The 20,247-nt window shown below is 39.3% G+C and overlaps 2 protein-coding genes across 3 annotated transcripts; one reads left to right on the top strand and one right to left on the bottom strand.

Moving 5' to 3' along the window:
* Window positions 1-905: 905 nt before the first annotated feature.
* cytip (cytohesin 1 interacting protein) lies at window positions 906-4,412 on the top strand. Of its 2 annotated transcripts, XM_080902733.1 has the most exons (9): window positions 906-962; window positions 1,056-1,292; window positions 1,598-1,674; window positions 1,834-1,888; window positions 1,986-2,088; window positions 2,300-2,393; window positions 2,532-2,598; window positions 2,882-2,948; window positions 3,165-4,412. In XM_080902733.1, exons 2-9 carry the CDS (start codon window positions 1,125-1,127, stop codon window positions 3,641-3,643), a joined length of 1,110 nt encoding a protein of 369 aa, XP_080758859.1. In that variant the 5' UTR covers window positions 906-962; window positions 1,056-1,124; the 3' UTR covers window positions 3,644-4,412. The 2 variants fall into 2 exon arrangements, with proteins under 2 accessions (XP_080758859.1, XP_080758858.1); XM_080902732.1 differs by having other exon boundaries at window positions 915-1,292.
* Window positions 4,413-8,445: 4,033 nt separating this feature from the next.
* galnt5 (polypeptide N-acetylgalactosaminyltransferase 5) lies at window positions 8,446-14,093 on the bottom strand. Its single transcript, XM_080902668.1, has 10 exons — window positions 12,669-14,093; window positions 12,425-12,591; window positions 11,860-11,979; window positions 10,947-11,082; window positions 10,734-10,853; window positions 10,511-10,628; window positions 10,066-10,395; window positions 9,823-9,903; window positions 9,294-9,446; window positions 8,446-9,136 (listed from the first exon to the last, which is right to left on the bottom strand). Exons 1-10 carry the CDS (start codon window positions 13,646-13,648, stop codon window positions 8,999-9,001), a joined length of 2,343 nt encoding a protein of 780 aa, XP_080758794.1. The 5' UTR covers window positions 13,649-14,093; the 3' UTR covers window positions 8,446-8,998.
* Window positions 14,094-20,247: the final 6,154 nt, after the last annotated feature.

The raw sequence follows: 20,247 nt of genomic DNA, 5'->3' as shown, positions 1-20,247 counted from the left end.
GACACCGTGTTTCAAAGATTTTTTAGGACCAGGTACAATAATGTAGTGAATTTTGTGTCTTTGTATATGCTTTCACTGCATTTGGATGAATGTTTGGGATAAACGTCGTGCTTAAAAATTAACCATTGCCAATCACATGCTTTAAAATTGGTACTGCATGTTATGAAGGACATGACCTGGCTATAAACTCTGGGTTGTTGAAAGTACAATATAAAGACGGGTAGTGCAAGATTTTGATACTCTACATAAATCAGTTTCCAACCCAATTATGCAAGTAATGGATTGAATGGAGCACACGGGACTTCAGTGTCCAGACGGTCTCGTGGTTATTTAGCAAACTGTTCCTGAGGGTCAGTGGGGCAGAGTGGATTGCTGTAAGGCAGCCTGCTTCTTACATGGGCTTTATACAATGGAGTGTAAAGCAACTCTGTGTATGTTTTAAAGGCAATGGTGTTGGCGAGAGAAAGAGGAAGTTTGTGCACCATAGCTTAGTTTTCTTTAACCACTGTCTGCACGCCTGCCAGCCTGCCTGTGTGTGTGTGTTTTTTTTCTTTTGATCCAACCATGTCTGATGCCTTCGGCCCAATGACCCGTGCTGTCTGTTTAGGAAGCATGAAACTGGCCTTGAGCTAAATCAGCCTTTTGTCTGGCCCTATAAGACAAGTCTCCCTGCTTGGCAGAGCACAGAACACAGGCTTAGCCCCATTGACAAAACTGAGAGTGAGTGAGGCTGGAAGCAGGTGCTGCTGGAGAGGTGAGGTGGCCAGTTTCTCATGCATTGCTGATTTCTGACAGACCATAAATCAAATTGCAAAGACTGCTAAAAGAAAAGGGGACTGTTTGAAGGGGAATTCAAAAAGAAACAGCTTAAACACTCTCCTTGCTTTTTCTTTTCAAACCAACACAGAAGCACTTCTTGAGAAAAGACAGAAAAAAGTTAAAGGCGGTGAACAGGAAACAAGGTACGTGAAGCTGAGAAGTGCAGATGCGGTTTACCACAGCTATCACATGATGTGGATTTCCGCTTGATGCATTTGCTTTTGGCTGCACGGCAGGGCAGGACCACACAATCGCTGAAGAGCTGCTGCAGCAGGACACAATGCTGCTTTGAGGACTATTCTACCATGCACTCCATCATGAATATCAATGGACTTCAGCGCCAGGGCAGCCAGGAGAGTTACATTCTGGATAATACCCCAAAGAAGAAAAGTTCTCTGTGGTACCGAGCTTCACTGAGGGGGAACAGTGATCGGCACCGTCACAGCACTGGCTCACAGCCCAGAGTTTGCAAGGTGAGACAATATGTCAAGTGCAATACACGTATGTGTGTTTATAATTTCACATCAGTAAATACTCAGACTTCTGCTGTCTAAATCAAATAACCGAAACACTGATTTGCAACGTGGGATTACAGCTGAGATTTAAGCCGTAATGTGATATAGTTTCACCAATTTAATTTACGAGAAATAAACAAAGCAGCTCTCTGCAGCTCAACAAATAATTTTTAAATCTCTATTGTTATTTTTAAAAAAACAACACTTTTATACTTTCTAGGAAGGATTAAAAGTTTAAAAAGTGCCCTTTGTTGTTTTTAAAGAGGAACTCTGCATCTCTCTGTTTGCAGTCCAAGCCGGCTTACTCCAACTCACTGGTTGATTACACAGACCCACAACGGTAAATATATCAGGATTGATGTGCAACTTTTCATCTTTTTTCCTTTTATACGTGTAAAAGAAAAACTGTCTACTGGACTTTTTGTGCATGAACAGTTTATTACATTTCTTAAAAATTGATATTAATTAATAGTCATTTGCTTTTTCTGCTTTTGCACAGAACCACGATTATTTTGGAAAAGCAAGACAATGAGACATTTGGTTTTGAAATTCAGGTAAGCAAACACTGAAGCATGCTTAAGTTGTGTAGGGGGGAAAAAAAAGGGTTGCTTTTGGCTCGCTTTTTTGTGACACGTTTGTCTCTCTTTGCAGACTTACGGGCTGCAGCTGAAAAACAGCCCTGCAGTGGAGATGTGCACGTTTGTTTGCAAGGTGAACGAGGACAGTGTTGCTGAGAGTGCTGGCCTGACCGCAGGTGAGCCGCCCACATCCTTTCTACCGTATAGGCCCCGTTTGGGCTGCGTGACGATTGACAGATATATCGCTTACGCTTATATGTGAATACCTACATGCCTTCACACCTACGCCTGCAATCTCACGCACTGATGTGCACATGCAGTTTACAGCTATGTTGTGTAATCATAACCAATTCGTTCCTTATATTTCTGCATCCTTATCTTTTACAGGCGATATAATTGTCACGGTCAATGGCGTCAGCATTGAAGGCTCATCTCACCAGTGCGTGCTTGATCAGATAAGAAAATCCACCAACTGTCTAAAGTGAGTGACAACATTTATAACTTCCTAAATACTGCTAGAAAAAAAAAAGCACAACAGATGATAACTAAAAAGTCACTATAACAATAGTTTATAATAGGATTATAACAGAGTGTAATTATGTGTTATATATTCTTCCAGACTAGAGACTGTTTGTGGGAATATAGTGAAGCAGATAGAGTTGGAGAAGAAGATGGACGCCCTCAAGGTGAGTCTCTTAAATCCTGTCTGTGTTTGATGGTGACACCATTTAGCTGTGTGATGTAGGCAAAGAAAAAAAAAGAGCAGTCACCAAGCCATGCAGTAGTGAAGCCTCAAACGCCCCCAGCAATACTTTCTAACCTGCAGCTGCACAGCTGAATTACTCAGGCTATACTCTGCATGGACATTGTGTGCAAATATCTTTGTAGGCAAATGTTCTCAGTGAATTAGTTAAGAGTTTTACTGGAAGCACAAGTGTAATGTTTTTGTTGCCTTTTTTGCCCATACAGCAATCACTACGTGAGAAATTGGTGGAGCTGCAGGGCCTTAATTTACAGGAAAAGCGTCTAATGCGAGGTGAGAAGTATGCTCAGCTGTCAGACCACAGCACTTCTTTTCTCACAGCCATTAACATTTCTCTGAAGCATGTGCCATCGATGATGTGAATTGATGTGTAAACTCCAGATAATTCAAATGGCCTTCCCCTGACAGATAAACATACAGCGGAAGTTGCTGATGAGCTTCCTGATACAAATTTCTTATCAGCTAACTGGGATTTTGTTGTGCTTTCAGGTAATTTAAACGACAGCAGTCTCGACCTCCTGATAGACTCCACAGCTATTTTGAGCTCCCCCATCAGGCGCTTGGGCCGGCGTTTTTCCAGTGACAGCAGCTACAGGAGTGTGATGACAGATGATAGTGACCAAGCCAGTGTGTTTGGGGACGTGATCTCACCCTGTCCCAGCAGTGCAGCCAGCACCACAGATGATAACTGCTTCTTCTCCAAAGACTTTCCTTCGCAAGACAGCTCTTCAGCTCACACATCGAGCTCCAGCAATCACCACCAACCTCTTGGCCGCTCCAGCAGCTCCAGTTTGGCCGGCAGCACCAGCTCTCTGTCTCCGTCCTGGGAGGAAACAAGGATCTCGTCCTTGTTTGGAACCCTGCCCAGAAGAGGCAGGAGAACCAGTGTCCGCAAACACATTCTCAAGTTAATTCCTGGACTTCAACGATCAGTTGAAGAGGAGGAGATGGGAACAAACACTCAGTGATTCGCTTTCCAAATGCTCCTTGTGTCTATTCAGTATTAAGTGTTGGTAAACAGGGTCTGTCAAGTTCCTAACACATTACAAATAGAAACAGACAATGCAATCAAGTGTTTCGCCACACTTAAAAGCCTGGGTTAACCCTTCATGGGAATGCAAACAAGTTGGACACTTTTATACTGTATGCATTTACCCCTATAGTTCCTGCCTGGCTCGCTTGCTTGGCTTTAACTTGTGGCACAAAAGCATTACAAAATCAAATGCAGGCTGAATGAATGTAAACTGAACAGACTGTAAAGTGTGACAGATGAAATTATATATCCTACTTACTTGAATTCATTTTTTGTCATATTCACAGATTGTGATGAGCATTAATCGATTTAAGTCGCAGCAACTGTATCAATGTAGCCAACTTCAAAATTTAAAACAAACATGTAACCTAAAGCACATGAGAAGACATAAATCACTTATGACATATTCAGGTGCTCAAAACCAAAGCCAAGCCTCTACGCCCTATAGATAGCTGCTCAGCTCAAAAACAGGATGTGGGTATGAGAGTACTACTTAAGTGCTTTCATTTCCAAATTGTTTTTTCCGACTGTGTATAAGTTTCTTTCAGTATTCAGAAACACTGAAAGTAACAATTTCTTGTAAATTGTTGAAATTGCTGTAAAAATGTATCATTTATTTTCTGTGGCAAGAGTGTCATTAATGTCGATGATCCACAGTCTTTTTTTTTTGTGTAAATAAAATCATGATGTACAGAAAATTCTTAACGAACAATAAACTTTTAAAGATGTTTCCAGTCACCGGTGCTTCCTTTTACTTTTCATGTAGCATTGCAGTCTCAATGTTGGTGAAGATGCAACTTTGGAGTGAGCCACACTCACTGAAAATTACTGGTGCAAGATGCAGGTAGTGAAAAAAATTACTGTGTCATTAAAAGATGAATTAATTGAAGAAATGAACACGGCTTTAAAACTAGTTGAGAAGAATTCATCTATATCCTGTAAAACAACTACTTCTGTTGTTTCAAGTTGCTGCTACAGAAAGAGGGCTTGTACTACAACTGATGGATAAATTGGAAAGGGTTGTTACCTTCACAAAGAAAGCAAGTTACCCCCGATACAATGTATCGCATTATTACAGCAGCTTCAAGGCCAGATGAAGCCCGTTTCCTAGATAATCCATAACAATTAAGTTGTGTTGAAGTGATGAAGTTGTATATGGTGAGAGAGATTTGGTGAATGAGATTACAAATCTGTTTGAAAAACAAAATAAACTTACGAGAGAGACAGCAAACCTTAAGAATGACGAAATAAACAAAATAGTTCATTGGGCAACTCAGCAACAACAAACATCTTGAAGAAAATGGAAAACAACACAATAAGAAAACCTCCTTCCCAACTTCTAACCATGTCAGAAACACACTTATGGAGCCAGACACATCATTGTCATAGTCTGCAATCAAAAGACAGACAGATGAAACTTAGATCAACTTGTACCAGAACAATGCAAAGAAAAAAATGTGGAGAAGGAAAGGAGCAGCTCAAAATCTGAAGTAAACCACACCATCTGTCAAACATGGTGGAGTAACAGGAAGTGTGTATACAGGGCTATCCGGTCGTTAAGTCTGACGTCACTAGCCGTGTCTGGGCCTAAACTCTGCTGCAGGTCCATATATCAAACGATCACTATGGCATTACTGAGAGTTGAAAAACTGTCTAAAGTCTTTCATCTTTAATAAAATGATCAGCGTTCTCCTCTACCAGGTGTAACAATTGAGTTTAACATCCAACAAGCTAATTTTTTTTCCACTCGATAAAAGTTAACGTGAGTGTCAGGAACAAATGTAATCGCATGGCAGGATGCTGTAAAAGGACCAAACTTCAGCCAGGAGAACAACTGAGATAATCCATCCACAATACGAGGTTAGTCATTCATATACTGCTGCATGGGCTGGGCTGTAGTTACATCCTAAGGTTTTAAAAACTGAGCTTAAATAAATGATTAGCGGTAATAAAAGCCGAGGGAGGTCAACAGTGATCACTGACTGTTTTAGGAGCTTTTTGAGATTAAATAGAAGAAAATACAAAACATTAAACATGTTAACAACACAAAGCCGTATTAAACGCAGACTACTTTAGACCCGGAAGTAGGATTCGTCACGTCATCACTTAACGACCGGATACCCTACTCAGTCAAATGCTGCAAAAACTGATGGGATGGATAAAGATGGATATTAATAGATAATGACCAAAAGCATACTGCAAAATCAACCCAAGAGTATCAAGGCAAACAAAAAGGGTCTTTACAATGAGCAAGAAATTAGTGATCGAGTATAAAACTAAATGCTAAAGAGTCAACACAATACTTTTGTTACACCCGCTGAATTAAAATTAAAAGGCTGCACTTCAGTCATATCTTAAATGTTTGACTTAAAATCCACTGTAGTGGTGTAAAGAGGCAAAATGACAAAAACTGTGCTATTGCTCAAATACTTCTGACCTGAAGACGCAAGATCACTTTCAGCTTTAAATCATGTACAGACATAATCACTCTTTATACTATTAACAGTCTGGCCTAAAAAGAGCTACCTGCTATTGGTCAAAGTTTCCTATCATAGAAAAGCCACAGAGCAGATAAGGTGCAAATGTCTAGTTCCTTTTTGTAGTCCACTTGAATTGCAGTATGTTATAGCATATTAATGGAATTTCCACTTCTATGTGGAATGAATCAGTGGTGATTTTACTGTATGTTTCGTTAGCAATTTAGTTGTTCTAGAACCTTGAAGTCTTTATGTTCTTAAGCTGTTTCAGGGTGTACAAACTTTGTTGGTTCGGACTGTAAGTAGTGCATTGAAAACAGAATAACCAGAATGTTAATCTTGACTCAAAACATTGCAGAATGAAGGTGGTCACCAAGTACAGATTTAAATATGAGTACAATCGTAGGTCCCAGAGCCACAATGAACCTTTGTTTGGACTACAGCAAAGCCTCTGTTCTTTGGTGATTCAACACAAACAGAGATTTACATGGTACTAGCGGTACAGAGCCCACCACAGAGCCCGAGCTTGCATCGCTCATTGAAAAGCACGATGGATACTTTCTCAGTTGACTGACAAAGCAAAACAGGAGCAACACATTCGGACCAGCGGAGAAGGTAATGTGACAATACTTGTTTAAGTTGGGATTTAAGAGAAAGTGCATCAGAACTGATTTGCCATTTTCAACACTACTCAAGAACCAAAAGACAGATGGAGATGAGTGCAATCCCTCCAAATACCCCAAAACGCAGTGCAGAAGAAGATGATGCACTGGCACCTCAGGTACTGGAGATTCTCAGTGGGATCAGCATTGAAGCCTTTAAGACTCTGAAGGAACCTGAAGATAGAGATGTGTGGACCCTGGAAGAGGGAGATGACTCTGTGTTTTACAGTGATGAGGAGCAAGCTCAGGTGAACATCGTTACTGCATCAACCGGCATCAAGTGCCGACATCTTGCAAACACTGTGGCAGATGAACCTAGCCATCAGAGAGAGGTAAAGGCAGGGGAAGAACATGAAGCCAATATTGCCAAAGAAAATTTAGACATGGGAATGGAAATGATCCATCAGATCACTTGGACCCAAGAAGAACCCCAAAAGTTTCATACCGCCAAAGCTAAACTAATGTTTGCATTAGACTCTGGGGAACAAGGTGCTGATTCTGAACAGACTCCAGGAGAGTTTATGAGAATGTGTAAGGAGTTTTTGCAGCCACACTGGACAACTGTAGAAATGCAAGCTCACCCTGAACAAAATGTATCAGCGGAAGAAGGTAAGAGGAATTTCATATAACTTCGCATTGAAATAAAAGTGGTCTTTGTTTATAGACTGTAAAAGAAAAGATTTTGTCTTTCGTTTTCTCTTTAGCAAATCGGCAAATCAAAGAGGAAGAAGTGGAACTAGAAACTCACACACCAGCCCTAAGCTTTGATGTACCTAATGAGGAGAGTTATGCAAGGCTGCACAGGGAGGCAAACTACCCAGACCAGCTGTTTGGTGCTGAAGGCCAGAAATCAGGTGCTGGTCGGCTTCAAGTGGATCAGAAAGCTGAGCAGGGTCCGAACTTTAATGTCCATGCTGGTCTTTATCAAAACCCCCACCCGGGTTACTCCAGCCTGCCTTTGGTAAAGAAATCTGGCTGCAGTGAGAGCCAGCATTCATTTAACCATCTCACATCTACCAAGTACAGCACCGTGTCCTATCGCAGGATCCGCAGAGGCAACACCCGTCAGAAGATAGATGAGTTTGAGTACATGACAATTAATCACTAAGAATCTGGTTTCAATGTCCATCTAATGAAACCGTAACAAAAAAAAACAAAACAAAAGGAACATGTGTGCTTTACAGTTTACACAGAAATATCCAATGTAACACCCCATTATGTGCAAACCTTACATGCATACATAACAGTCACGGTTAAGGTACTCGGCTCAATAGAGCGAAAACATCTCATATTTGTAAAGAAAACCGTTGATTTATGTTGTTACTATTGGCTATTGAGATTTTTGGTATGAGAAATCCGGCGTTAAAAGTTTTAAATTCCTCAGAAGTAACCTCAGTAAATAACTATTAAAAAGAAATTCAAATGGCAGATGGAGGGAAATAACAAAATATATACTGTTGCACATTCATCAACTTGTTATTATTTTCACCTACTTTCACCAAAAATGCATTTTCATTCATGTCTTTTTCTTGAAATGTTTGTGATCATGTAATAAACTCATGAAATCAGAGCACAGGTTTATTGAGTGTTTTGAAGCAACACTTCCCTCTAGTGACAAAAACAAAATCATCAAGTTTTCACAGCAAAACCGACACATAAAAACCCCACAAAAGCAGCTTTTCCCCCCAAATGACCGCTCAAAGCACACATCTCATCTCGAGATATTTAAAAAAAAAGTGTTTTACACAAACAGCTTCATGCAATTTAACTCATTATTTAGTCCCAGCAATGATGAATCTATAAGGCACTGTTTAACATTTGATCTTTGTAAATGTTTTACTAAAGAACTGAAGTGTTAAACAAAGATGTCCATCTGAATCTCACTTTTCCCCCAGGTGATAGTGTAGAGGATATTATTTTTTTAAATTACTAAGTCCCAGTCCTTTGGCACACAATCCCACATCAGTCACTTAAAAAAAAGAGAAAAAAAAGAGAAAAGAAATCATGCTTATTAATGCCCCCAAAACGCTTCTTTTGTACCCTGGAAAGTCCTGATTTGAGGCTGGACCACGGACCGTGCTGTAGCATGAGGCCACTGAAGTTTTTTTGTAGTGCATTTTTATCACATAAAACTCATTTCAGTCTCATCCACTACACAAGGTAGTTCGTGAACTGCCACTTCTGGAAGCTACTGCTGGGTTCACAAGGGTTGAGACGAAGGTCGTCACTCCTAGGTCCTGCTTCCAGGCACATATGGTTGGAAACAAACTCTGCTATGAGGTGCTCCGCCTTAAAGACAAAAAAAAAAGGGTGGGAGGGACATGAATGCAACGCTTGCATCTAAACACTCCTTACGTGGATTTAAAGGAGGCCAGCTCTGTGGTTTGGACTAAAGACAAAACAAAGATATTGTACAAAGCAAATGGCACACCCTTAGTCAACCTACCAGAGCAGAGTTGGAGGATTTGTGGAACCAGCGCAGCTCAGGCTTGGTGCCGTCACATGACCATAAAGCAAACCTATTGCTGCTGCCTTGGGCAGCAACACACAGGTTCTGCTGCCGAATGTGTTTAATCCAGGTGTAATTAAAGTGCTGACCCTGAAAATGAGAGAAAAGGAGACAGAGTGACCAGCAGGTAAATATGCTGCGGTCAAACAATGTAAGATTTTGAAAGACGCCTCAGTGGTGCTGACTTGAATCCAAAGAGGCCACATTTAGAAAAACTTGGTCTCGTCTTGGACTCCACACTTGTTTATAGTGGCTTGGGTCCTTTCTCAGACTTTGACTGCATTTGTCTTGGTTATTTCTGGGTATTTTTGTTATTCCCGCACCATAATTACCACAGTCATGACCACCAAACATGCAAATCATCCACATTTTTTGCCTGTGTAAAGACCAAGAAAAACACATACAAAAAGCCCTACTACAGATCATTTGGTGATATTTACATTTAAATAATCTGTTAAACACCTACCTGCTTGCTGAGATCACACGTCTCAAAGCACAAAGAGCCGTTATGCAAAGCCAGGCATTTTCTCAAGCCACGATTGAAGACCTAAAAAAAAAAAAGAAAAAAAGAAAGCATTTTAAGAGAAGTGAAACCCCAGTAAACACAGGATTTGTTTACTGATTTACAAGAACACAAGAAAATAGTCCGTTTATATTCCAATCAGACAGAATGCTGACACTGGGTTAAATGAACAGATAGAGTACATACCAGGCCTTCAGCTTTCACTAAAGGAGCAACCATGTCCGGATAAACATTATCCAGGTACCACTTGAAGCTTTTGCATTTCAGCTTCTTCCTTAGCTCAATCTGCTCTGTGAGGTTGCCAATATCAATGCGCTTTTGATCCAGCAGGTGGTGGTATCCATGGCCATAGAAAAGATCCTTGTACTCATCTAGCCACACTTCAGCCACCCTTGCCAGGTTACGCTCCACTGTCTTCTGCCGGTCTTTGGGAAATTTATACGGATTCTGCCCGCGGAAAATGTGTCCCACACGAGAGCAGGGGATAATCTCGATTTCTCCGCCGCACATCCAGATCTGTTCAAACGGCAACAGGTACAGCACATCATCAGCCATGTGACAAACACTAACTTGAAGGCTGTTTCCAAACAGCTGTGACCAATATTCCCAGTAAATTAGCTGAGTGACAAACCTTAAATGAAATCTCCATATTCTCCCCACCCCACACATCCAGACCGGGATCATAGGTACCAAGTTCGAAGAAGTATTGTTTGTCAATTGAGAAAAGGCCCCCAGCCATAACTGGGCATCTACAGGACAGAAAACAAACAAAAGAGATTACTAAAAATAGCCACTAGAGCTATAAAAAAAACAAAAAAAAAAAAAACAACAAAAAAACAAAACATAAATTTTACCTGATAGGATCAGAGATGGTCAAATTAAATTTCTTGATATCCTCTGGTGGTACTGCACTCCAACCAAACACCAAAGGCCATTTGAAAATACCCCTTTGGAAGTTGTCAACCATCATATAACTGAGGATGAAAAGCCACAACACAATCCATTTTTTGGCCGTTATTATACCAAAACACATAACTAATTAATTAAATATGGTATTATCCACTTACCTCATGTCCTTATCACTGATAACTTCAATAACTGGACAGGGTACTTTCTTTCGATCCAGATAGACTCTCTCTAAGAGCGGCTCCAGCCACCCCACATTGCATTCAATATGAGAGTCAAGAAAGGTAAGAACCTCACCTGCATCAAAGGAAAGCATAAGAGTCCTGCTGCAGTTAAACGTTTTAAGAACCCTACAACGCACACAACCCTCACGAGTCACTTTTGTCAATGCATGTAAAGAACATTTGCAGTAACATCAATAATAATAATAGTATTACTGCATATATTGCATAATGTTTTTACAGTTCTAATCTGAAAGGTGTAAAAACAGGGACATACATCTGACCACCTGCATTTGCCATGCACGCTGGTGTCAGAAGAGTAACGCTGCATTATGGATTATATGTTGCTGGTCCTGAGACCTGATCCACCACCCTTGGCCTTGAGGACTGCAAGCGCTTCCATTTATAAGTATTGTTTGGTTTCTTGAGTCATAGTTAGAGACCCAACAAGAACATTTGGTCAACAGAGCAGCAGGCTGTGCAGAGGTGCAAAAGGCGGCAGCCATGAAGGGTTCAGGTAAGATTTTTGTGCTTTGTGAAGTCGAACATTTTTTACAGCACCTCAAACATTAAATCAAAACATAGTTCAAATTAAATAATAGAATACTTCACAACAAAGCTGTCACATGAATGTAGTTCCATTAAATATATTAGCCTGCTGGCATTATTTATGACCCTTGTTCCTACATTAGTTTACCTGAGCACACAATTTGACATATTAATGCATATTCTATTGCTGTCTTTATCTTTCTTTTTTGGGAGCCGTATCCTCTAACCCGTATCTATACCATGTTTATAGACTCATAAAGTATAAGAGACACCCTTATATGAGATTAGTCTTGACCATACATACCTTTGGCAACAGCAGCTCCAGCTAGCCTAGCTCTGATCAAGCCCTGGCGCTCCTTGAGACGAACGATTCGCACTTTGGGAAACTGGGCCATGTAATCATCCAGCTGCTTTTTAAGATAGTCTGCCAGAGTAAAAGCTCTTGGTAAAGCTACTTCATGCATGCAAGTTACACTGACAGCAGAGAACAATTAAAAATGACAATGTGAAAGACAATAAAATTATGATCATTTATATTGTTGCTAAGCCTGCATAGATTATACAGAAATTAAAATAAATAAATAAAAAATCAATCATCCAATCAATCACTTAAGTAATAGTAGGTACATGTAAAATAAATCAATGGTTTAATTGTAAAACCAATATGCAGCTGTCACATATTTTAACACTTCTGGCTGATCAATAATGATCTAATGGTTTTCCTAACAATCTATATAGTACATTGCATTTGAGCATACAATGAAAAAGATATTTGAATAGCCAACATTTAATAACAACTTTTTAATCAACCCAACTGAGATACCCCATGAAGACAAGGCCAAGCTATGATGAATTCCAGACACTGTTACCTTTTGTGCTGAAGTCATCCACCAGAATAATCTCTTTAAGGAGGTGGGGTGGAGATCTGTTGAGCACACTGTGCACGGAGCGGAGGAGCGTTGACCACACTTCATCCACGAAGCAGAAGATCACGCTGGTGGAAGGTAAGTCATCGTGGACCAGACTCTGTTCACACCTGGAAAACACAGCAAAAATTAACATTCAAGCTTTGCAAGTGGTGGCAGCTTCAGAGATGACGTGCAGAAGACTCACATCTGCGGCCTGGTGTCTGGAATGGCACGGTCCACTGGAATCTTGTCACTGAGGTAGACGTTAAAATGGCCTTCGTCCCATCTCTTCTTCACCTCTGCATCCTCTTTCCAGCCAACGACAGCTGGCTGACCAAACTGGCCTACTGCGTTAGCATCTCTAGGACTGGAAGTCAAATCCAGAGAAAGCACTTTGTGGACACCTGATTTTCTAACAGCAGAGTTATTCTTGGAGTCGGATCCTCCTTGGAGAACGACTAAAGGCTTCACAGGTTCCTTTTTTTCATTCACAGGACTTTTAACAGTCTCGCTGAGCTGCTCCCTTTCTTTTGTATCTTCGTTCTCTAGTCTTTTTACATCCTTGTTGGGAGGTTGTTTGGGTGTTGTTTTATCTGGGTGTGCCTCCTCGGCCTCAAGCTGCTTTTTAACTGCTTTATTTGCCTTATCCGTCTTGTCCTGATGACTTTGTGCAACTTCAACAGGCTCCTCCTTTAAGGCAAGTTTATTTTTCTGGGTTACATTTGCCACTGCTACATTTAGATCAAAATGTACAGGTTTCTTCTTCCTATGAACTTCCTGATTTGGAGTAAAATTGTGCAGGGAAGCTCCATTATCACGTTTGGGAACATTGTCTCCTTGACTTTTAATAAAGTTCCTCTTTTGATCCCGTTCTTTGCCTCCATGTCTGTAAACCTGGTCAAGTTTGACACCTGAAGTGAGTGGTCCTTTCCCCGCCTGTGTCCAGTCCATCCTCTGCACCGGGTGTTTAAACCCCCTTCTAGTGTGCTGCGTGGCCTTCAGCTGCTGTTTGAAAAGCTCCTTTTCTCGTATCACACGCTCTTTTAGCAGCTCGGTATTCACTTCGTTTAGTGACATGCGGAGAGCAGCCATGTCAAACAGCAGCCAAATGACAGAAGCTACGAACACAAACGCCAGCACCCTCCCGCTGTCCCTTAAATATCTTCTAATCCTCATTATTGACATAGTTTTAATTTAAACAAACAAACAAACCCTTTGTAAATGTAAAAACACGTCAAAGAACCATACTGAAAGTGCCGCCTCTGTGGCACACTTTTCTAGTCTTTGGAGAAGTTATCTGCCTGCGTGGCATGCTAGAAATATTTCACGGAGCAGCAGCGGTAGTCAGTGTTGTCACTCATCAATACAGCAGGGTCCGACTCCCGTGGCGCAGCACGTAGGTACAATGTTAAAGCACTAATTTGCCTTAACGTACAGTACCGGTTCGGTCATGTCCACATCCGCGAGCCATTACGTCTACCTCGAAATACTCCACAAACCTTTCGACGTCAAAGAGAAAAGTTTTCAGTTTCGCCGCAGGGTCTATCCACGCCACAACTTTAACTTCAGTTTTGTATGAGGACGTTGCAGCCGACTTCCACATAGTCAGTAAAGTGATTGGACGGAGTTTCTGCCCGGAAAGCAAGTCAGCGGGAAAGAACGCGGACGGTACAGGAAACTGGACGTTTCGCCTTCAAAATAAAGGAATCTAAAGAAATTATTTCACAATCAGTAATGAACGAGGGAATATTAGGGTCACATTTTAAAAAAAATGAATAAAAGACATGAAATAAAAAAGGCGAAATTTCGAGATTAAACAGAGCTAACAAATATTTAAACTAAGGATATTTCCTCTATTTTTTATTTTATTTTATTTTAGTTAATTTTCCAAGGTCACAAAATCATTTCAGTTAGTTTTAATTTTACAAAATCTAATGTTTATTTATTTATTTTTTATCACAATTAAAACTAAATGTGATATTTATTTATTTATTTATTTATTTATTTATTTATTTTAATCACAATTAGCTTTAGTTTTAAGTGTATTTTAGTTAACTGTGATGACCTATTTTTCTTAGAAGTGTGACCTTATTTATTTTATATTTTATATTAATTGGAATAGATTATAAATTTATGTTGGATATTAGATTTTGCAATATTATTTACAACTTTGGATAGTTTGGATATTATATATTTAGTTACCTTATTATTATTTATCTCACCTTATAATTTTGTGTAACATTTAAAATATTTATAACGGCACCTCGTGAGAGGTAATTTTGGTTCCTGTCTGACAGTATTTATGGTGTGACTGTTTTAAGAATTAAACTTAAGTTACACTCTAAAAATAATTAGCTCTGAGTATCATGTGGGTTAATAAGTTAAAAATATAAAACTTGGGCTCAAGTCCAGCAGGCTTACACAAACCAAATCTATTTCTCCATTCGTCTAAAGTTGTAGACAACTCCATCATTTTCCTCCTCCGTGAACTAATACAAACTCAGCTGATTAAAGTGCAAGAGATTACTGAATGACATTACTGCAATAGAGAAAAATATAATATGATTCCAGTAATAGGTCTGGTAATAGCACTGGTAATGTTAACTAATAAAACATGTAGTAAAAGCTAATAGCTAAATTATATATGGGAAACCATACATTTGTAATTTCAAGAAGACGGACACTCCCTCGTGTACCTAAATTTTAGCTACATCTACAAATGAATGTTTATTCACATTCAAATCATTATGAATGTAAATGAATTTTCATCCAGTTTTCACGTGCTTTTGTTTTTTTTTTTTAAATTTCTGATAGAATTTTCTGTGAAGTTCCTGGGTTTGAATCCACACTGGGGCCTCTCTGAGTGGAAGTTATACACATTTCTGTGTCAGTTCTCTCCAGATTATCTCAGTTTCTCCCACAGTCCATAGACATATATTTAAGGTTAACTGGTGATTCCGAAGTGAATGTGTGTGTGAATGGTTTTCTTTCTATGTGTTAGCCCTGTGACAGATTTGCAGCTTATCCATGGCTGACTGGCTTCTCACCCTATGACAGCTGTGACCCTGAGTTGGATAATCAGAAGAAAATGGATGGATCGATGGAAAAAAAGGTATTGAAAATGAATAAAATAAGATGAATATATAGATCATGAGTTTGTAATGTAACGTAAGAGTATAGTAAACTCCAGGGGAATTTATATGCAGTATCTGGTAAACCCTGATCTTTGCATGCATCACTGAATTTTATTTCAATATTCCTGATCCTTATTGGATAAAGAAATTACTAGCTCAACCAAAACTAATTATGGAAGCTTGTTTCTACCACAGGACAGCATGGTGATGCAGTGGTCAGAACTGTTGCCTCATAGTGAGAAAGTCTTGGATTGAAATCCATGATCTGGTTTGGATTTTGGAAACAACCATCTATAATTAGAAGATATATATTTTAATAAATAAAACTGGCCATGACAAATTATTACATCTAATTCTTTAAGAACTTTTACTTTGGAAGTTATATCCGGAAGCGCTCTGTTAACTCAGTTCCGTGTTTCCCCGTTCACTTTACACCAGGAACAATATTGCCAAGTAGTATGGAAGCTACGCAGGACGCGTAGTTTCACGGTGATGTGACTATGGCTGCGCCTTTTTCAATTGTTCGGTCACCTTTGTTAAAACTAGTCTGACGTTATTCGTCTTGTTCTCATTTTTAGAGGGGATTACACTGCACACACCTGAATTGTGTGGGTGTTTTCTCCAGAAATAGTTGCCTATTCTTATTGTAATCGAGTTTTCATACAGTCACTTCGATCCATTAATCTAGGGCTTTTAGATATGGACACATCACTAGGATTAAGGAGTCACCAGCTTGTTATATTTAGCTTAAAAGTTATAAACATGATTGGCCCACTGAAGCAGTCAGATTTAGATTGTCGTTAAACTGTGAGGACTTGGGTACTTTTCTAGTCAAGCTTTTATTATCATTATTATTATTATTATTATTATCATCATCATCATCATCATCATCATTATTATTAATATTGTTGTTGTTGTTATTTTGGCCTGCTTTAAATCAACACAGTTGTCAAACAAAAGAGAAAACACCCCCATTCTCCATACCAGATTTGCCACATTCCCCCAGGAAATTGACTTAAAAGGAATCCAAAAGGGCCTGGACTGGTTTGACAGTTCCTGGGTCCAAGCAAGATGGTGCAGTGTGGCCGAGAAGTGAGAAACAAACAAATGAATTGAATACAAATCTTAAAGCTAGCATTGTTAATCAGGCTCTCTAGAATTTCACAAGTGACTTGGCAGCAACACAAATGCATACAACACAGCTGAGTTGTGAGCACTACATTGTGTGTGGAGGTCACGGGTCTCGCCATGGTAAGGGGGTCTTTGTCAGGAGAATATTGTATATTACAACACAATATCAGTGACTGTAACTATTGTAAAATGGCAACAGTTTGTCAAAGAAATTTGCTCACAGTCATACAGGCATCCCAGTCTCAATAAACACATGCACAAAAACCTCCATTTCTTTACATTTCTATTTGCTTTTATGAGTTCACTTTGTTTTTCCTTTCAAAAGTCCAGTATGTATTTTTTCAGTTTACTAATATGTTTTTTTTTGGGTACATTTAATTTTATGTTTTAGTTTCATTAACTATAATAACCTTGGCTGGGTACACACACACACAAACACACACGTGTACAATTGCATTTGTAAAACCTGTGTTACTGCAGCCATTAGGCAGTGATTAGTGGAGGCAAGGACAGGTTTTCCTCTTCATCAGCAGACCTCTCATGGGAGTACCATTGGCTCCATCCAGCCTATTAACAGTCTCCAACATGAGGAGGGAGGGGAGTGTTACCTCCCATGGTGGCTGCCCTTAGCTGCACTACACACACTTTCATTAGCGTGTTAGCTAAATGATTGGCCTCAGGATAGCCCCCGAGCCTTGCAATGCATGTGCAAGCTTATATGCTCCATCCACTGGCCAAATTATTCATGTATTCACAGATTTCTGCATCTCACTCATGCTGGCATCATTTGGCCAATTTGAGTGCATTTTGTGTAAATTAAATATGCAGTACCAAGTTAAAGGTGACAGCACAGTGATTGTCAAGCTTTAAATGCAATACAACAGAACGGACACAAACAGGTAATAGTAGTGGACTTGGAATGAGCTTATGGAGAGGAAATCTACCAGTTCATCAATTTAAATACAGGTAAAATTGCTGATTAAGTCTAAATCTGGCAGCGAGTTTCAATGTTGTATGCCATTTGAGCCTATAGTTAATGAATAAATTGAGTAAATTTTTAGCAGTTTGATCAATAATAAACGTTGTATCCTTAATTCTTACTAGTTGTAATGATTTATATTCATTTCCTATGTGTAAATGTTGCCATTAACCAAACTTTGATCCACCCACGTAAAAGAAGATCCTTACGAGATTAGTCTAAGGGGAAAACTATTCTTTTTAGGTTCTTTTCCAACTCAAAACCCATTAAAAATAATCCCAGAAATAATCAGTTACTGCCTATAATCACGGGACACCGGTGACAAAGATCATTTCAGCCTTGCTGACTTTAATTGTGTGTTCTGACCTCGACACTATGGAGTGAGTTATTGAGATAAGGGTTAAAAAACCTAAGAGGTAGCCAACATTCCCATCTTCATTAGAAATTGTGTAGTAATTTACATGCAAGTGGGTTTTGAATGAGCCAAATCACAGGGTCTGCACAAGCATGAAGGTCCACTAGCCTTAGGTTTTGAGAGTGGTAAGTCACCTTGATGAGAAAGTTCAGCACTTAATGTAAGAAGCATAAAAGCAATAACAGGCTTTCTGCCATGACCGAACGTCTGAAACTTGCACTGTCATCAAGTTTCCCATCAAAAGGAGTCCACAAAATTAAAGCAAGTGGAAATCATCAGCTGACACTAGCACGTGTAAAATGAGCTAAATGCACTTGTATGATATCTTCGGAACATGTTAATTTGACTCTGGAATTAAAATTACAACAGTTGGTCTGTGTAATTTACATAGAGGTCATGTTGTGCTAATATGGCACTCGTTGAAATAGACAGCCAGCAACAATATGGTTAAGTCTGACCCACTGACATTTTCAGCTCCAAATTATGCACATTGTGTGAATTAAATTAATTAGAGAATTCATTAAGAAATATGGCTTGCGGAAACGAGGATAATATTTAGTTATGTGATGTAATTTTCTTTCATTGTTAAAGCTAATTTGTTTCATAACAGTTCCTGCGGTAGTTTTCCCCCTTTACTAACTATGATGTATGTAATTTGTTAGCCATTTAATTAATTATGATTAGAATTAGTGGATGTGTGGCTTGTTTTGACAGATGGCTCCCATCAGAGAGACCTTTGCACAATTAACTTATAATCAATTATATCCCATTTCTTGCTGTTTGTTACATCTTGAAGTTTGTGTAGAAAACACTCACAGCATATGCATCATGTGAATGCTTTCCCGTGAATACACTAAATGAGGAATTATCTACAATTTGCCCAATAACACAAAGCAGGTAAACAAGTGGGATTTATTTCACGCTTTGTGTGCCCTGTCTGCCAGTGTATACTTCTCAGTGACGGTCTCATCTGTATTTAATTGTCAGCTGTTTGATGAATTAATGAGATTCCCACATTAAAAAATGTGTCTCCCGCTAAATGAGGGCACTATAAAATATTTATTGATTGCTTTAATAGGTGTTTTTATTTTTTCTTATTAAAAAATGTGCCGTATTATTTAACTCGTATGCCTTATACAGTGTGTGGTTTGACTAGTAACGCGTTATTTTACACACTATTATTTCAGGGGTTTAAATGCACCTCTGTAGCTTAACCTGTAAACTGAAAACCTGGCAGACAGTGCCTGCATCTCTTTGCTGTACTTGTTTAAGTCCACAAGATGGCGCTTTAGTTCTGCTCATGCTCACGGACTCTCTGTGGGAGGACAATCTGCTTCAGGAAGATCTTAAGGAAGGATCTGCATCAAAGACTGTTGTTTTATTTGCGTTCCCAAATATATTTACAGAGGTAAAGCAAAACCAGGCAATTCTACCTTGCAAAGTGCTGTCATGCAACATCAAAATATTGATATCTTTTAAAAAGTGCTGAGATTTTCTGTCAAATCATGATAAATAATATCCATCTCAGCAGTGGCATGACACAGGTGCATTGTTTCAGAACACAGCATTCAGCCCAGTTAAAAGTTTTTCTCTGCATTTAAAATAAACCCTTGGATCAAACACCTCATTCAGTCTCCTCTTTTCTGCGTTTAAGGCTTTGCAGAGACAGTTACGACAGAGGGAAGGAAAAGAGTGCACCATCTGCAGCACAGTCGTAGCAAATATTTTCAAAAAAGCTCTGTTTTTTTTAAACAAATTACTGGGAATATTATTTTCTCTTGGGGTGTTGAGAGAACCCTTTGGGAACTAATAGCTCGATTGCATGAAAGTCTTGCATTAAAAAAATAACAATTTAGCTGAATATCAGTTTATAATCAAATTTTTTGTATGTTAGGTGGTCGTATTTCGTTCCAATCTTGATGTGTAAGACCAGAATTGAATAATGCCCCTGTTTAAGAAGTCCACATCCTTTATCGTTTTTTTTCCAGGTGACATGAAGGCGATACTGATTTGGCTCCCACTGGGTATGGCTTAATGTCTGACATAAAAAATAACTACATAATTTGTCTCAATCCAGAAGGCTGACTTGGCATGGACAGCAGCAGTCCTAAATGTCACCCTATAA

This window comes from Rhamphochromis sp. 'chilingali' (assembly GCF_963969265.1).
Source record: "Rhamphochromis sp. 'chilingali' genome assembly, chromosome: 14".
Taxonomy (NCBI): Eukaryota; Metazoa; Chordata; class Actinopteri; order Cichliformes; family Cichlidae; genus Rhamphochromis; species Rhamphochromis sp. 'chilingali'.
Note: the sequence above shows the minus strand (reverse complement) of the source record. Positions and strands in the feature narration are given on the sequence as shown.

Bases quoted from the DNA above. Each gene is read 5' to 3' on its own strand.
- cytip (XM_080902732.1), top strand. From the start codon at position 1,029: ATGCATTTGCTTTTGGCTGCACGGCAGGGCAGGACCACACAATCGCTG. The intron at 1,293-1,597 runs GTGAGACAATAT...TTGTTTTTAAAG, and splicing joins CACAGCCCAGAGTTTGCAAG to AGGAACTCTGCATCTCTCTG. The intron at 2,394-2,531 runs GTGAGTGACAAC...ATATTCTTCCAG, and splicing joins AAATCCACCAACTGTCTAAA to ACTAGAGACTGTTTGTGGGA.
- galnt5 (XM_080902668.1), bottom strand. From the start codon at position 13,648: ATGTCAATAATGAGGATTAGAAGATATTTAAGGGACAGCGGGAGGGTG. The intron at 11,083-11,859 runs GTATGTATGGTC...CCTTTGATGCAG, and splicing joins TGGAGCTGCTGTTGCCAAAG to GTGAGGTTCTTACCTTTCTT. The intron at 10,854-10,946 runs GTAAGTGGATAA...TTTCATCCTCAG, and splicing joins ATCAGTGATAAGGACATGAG to TTATATGATGGTTGACAACT.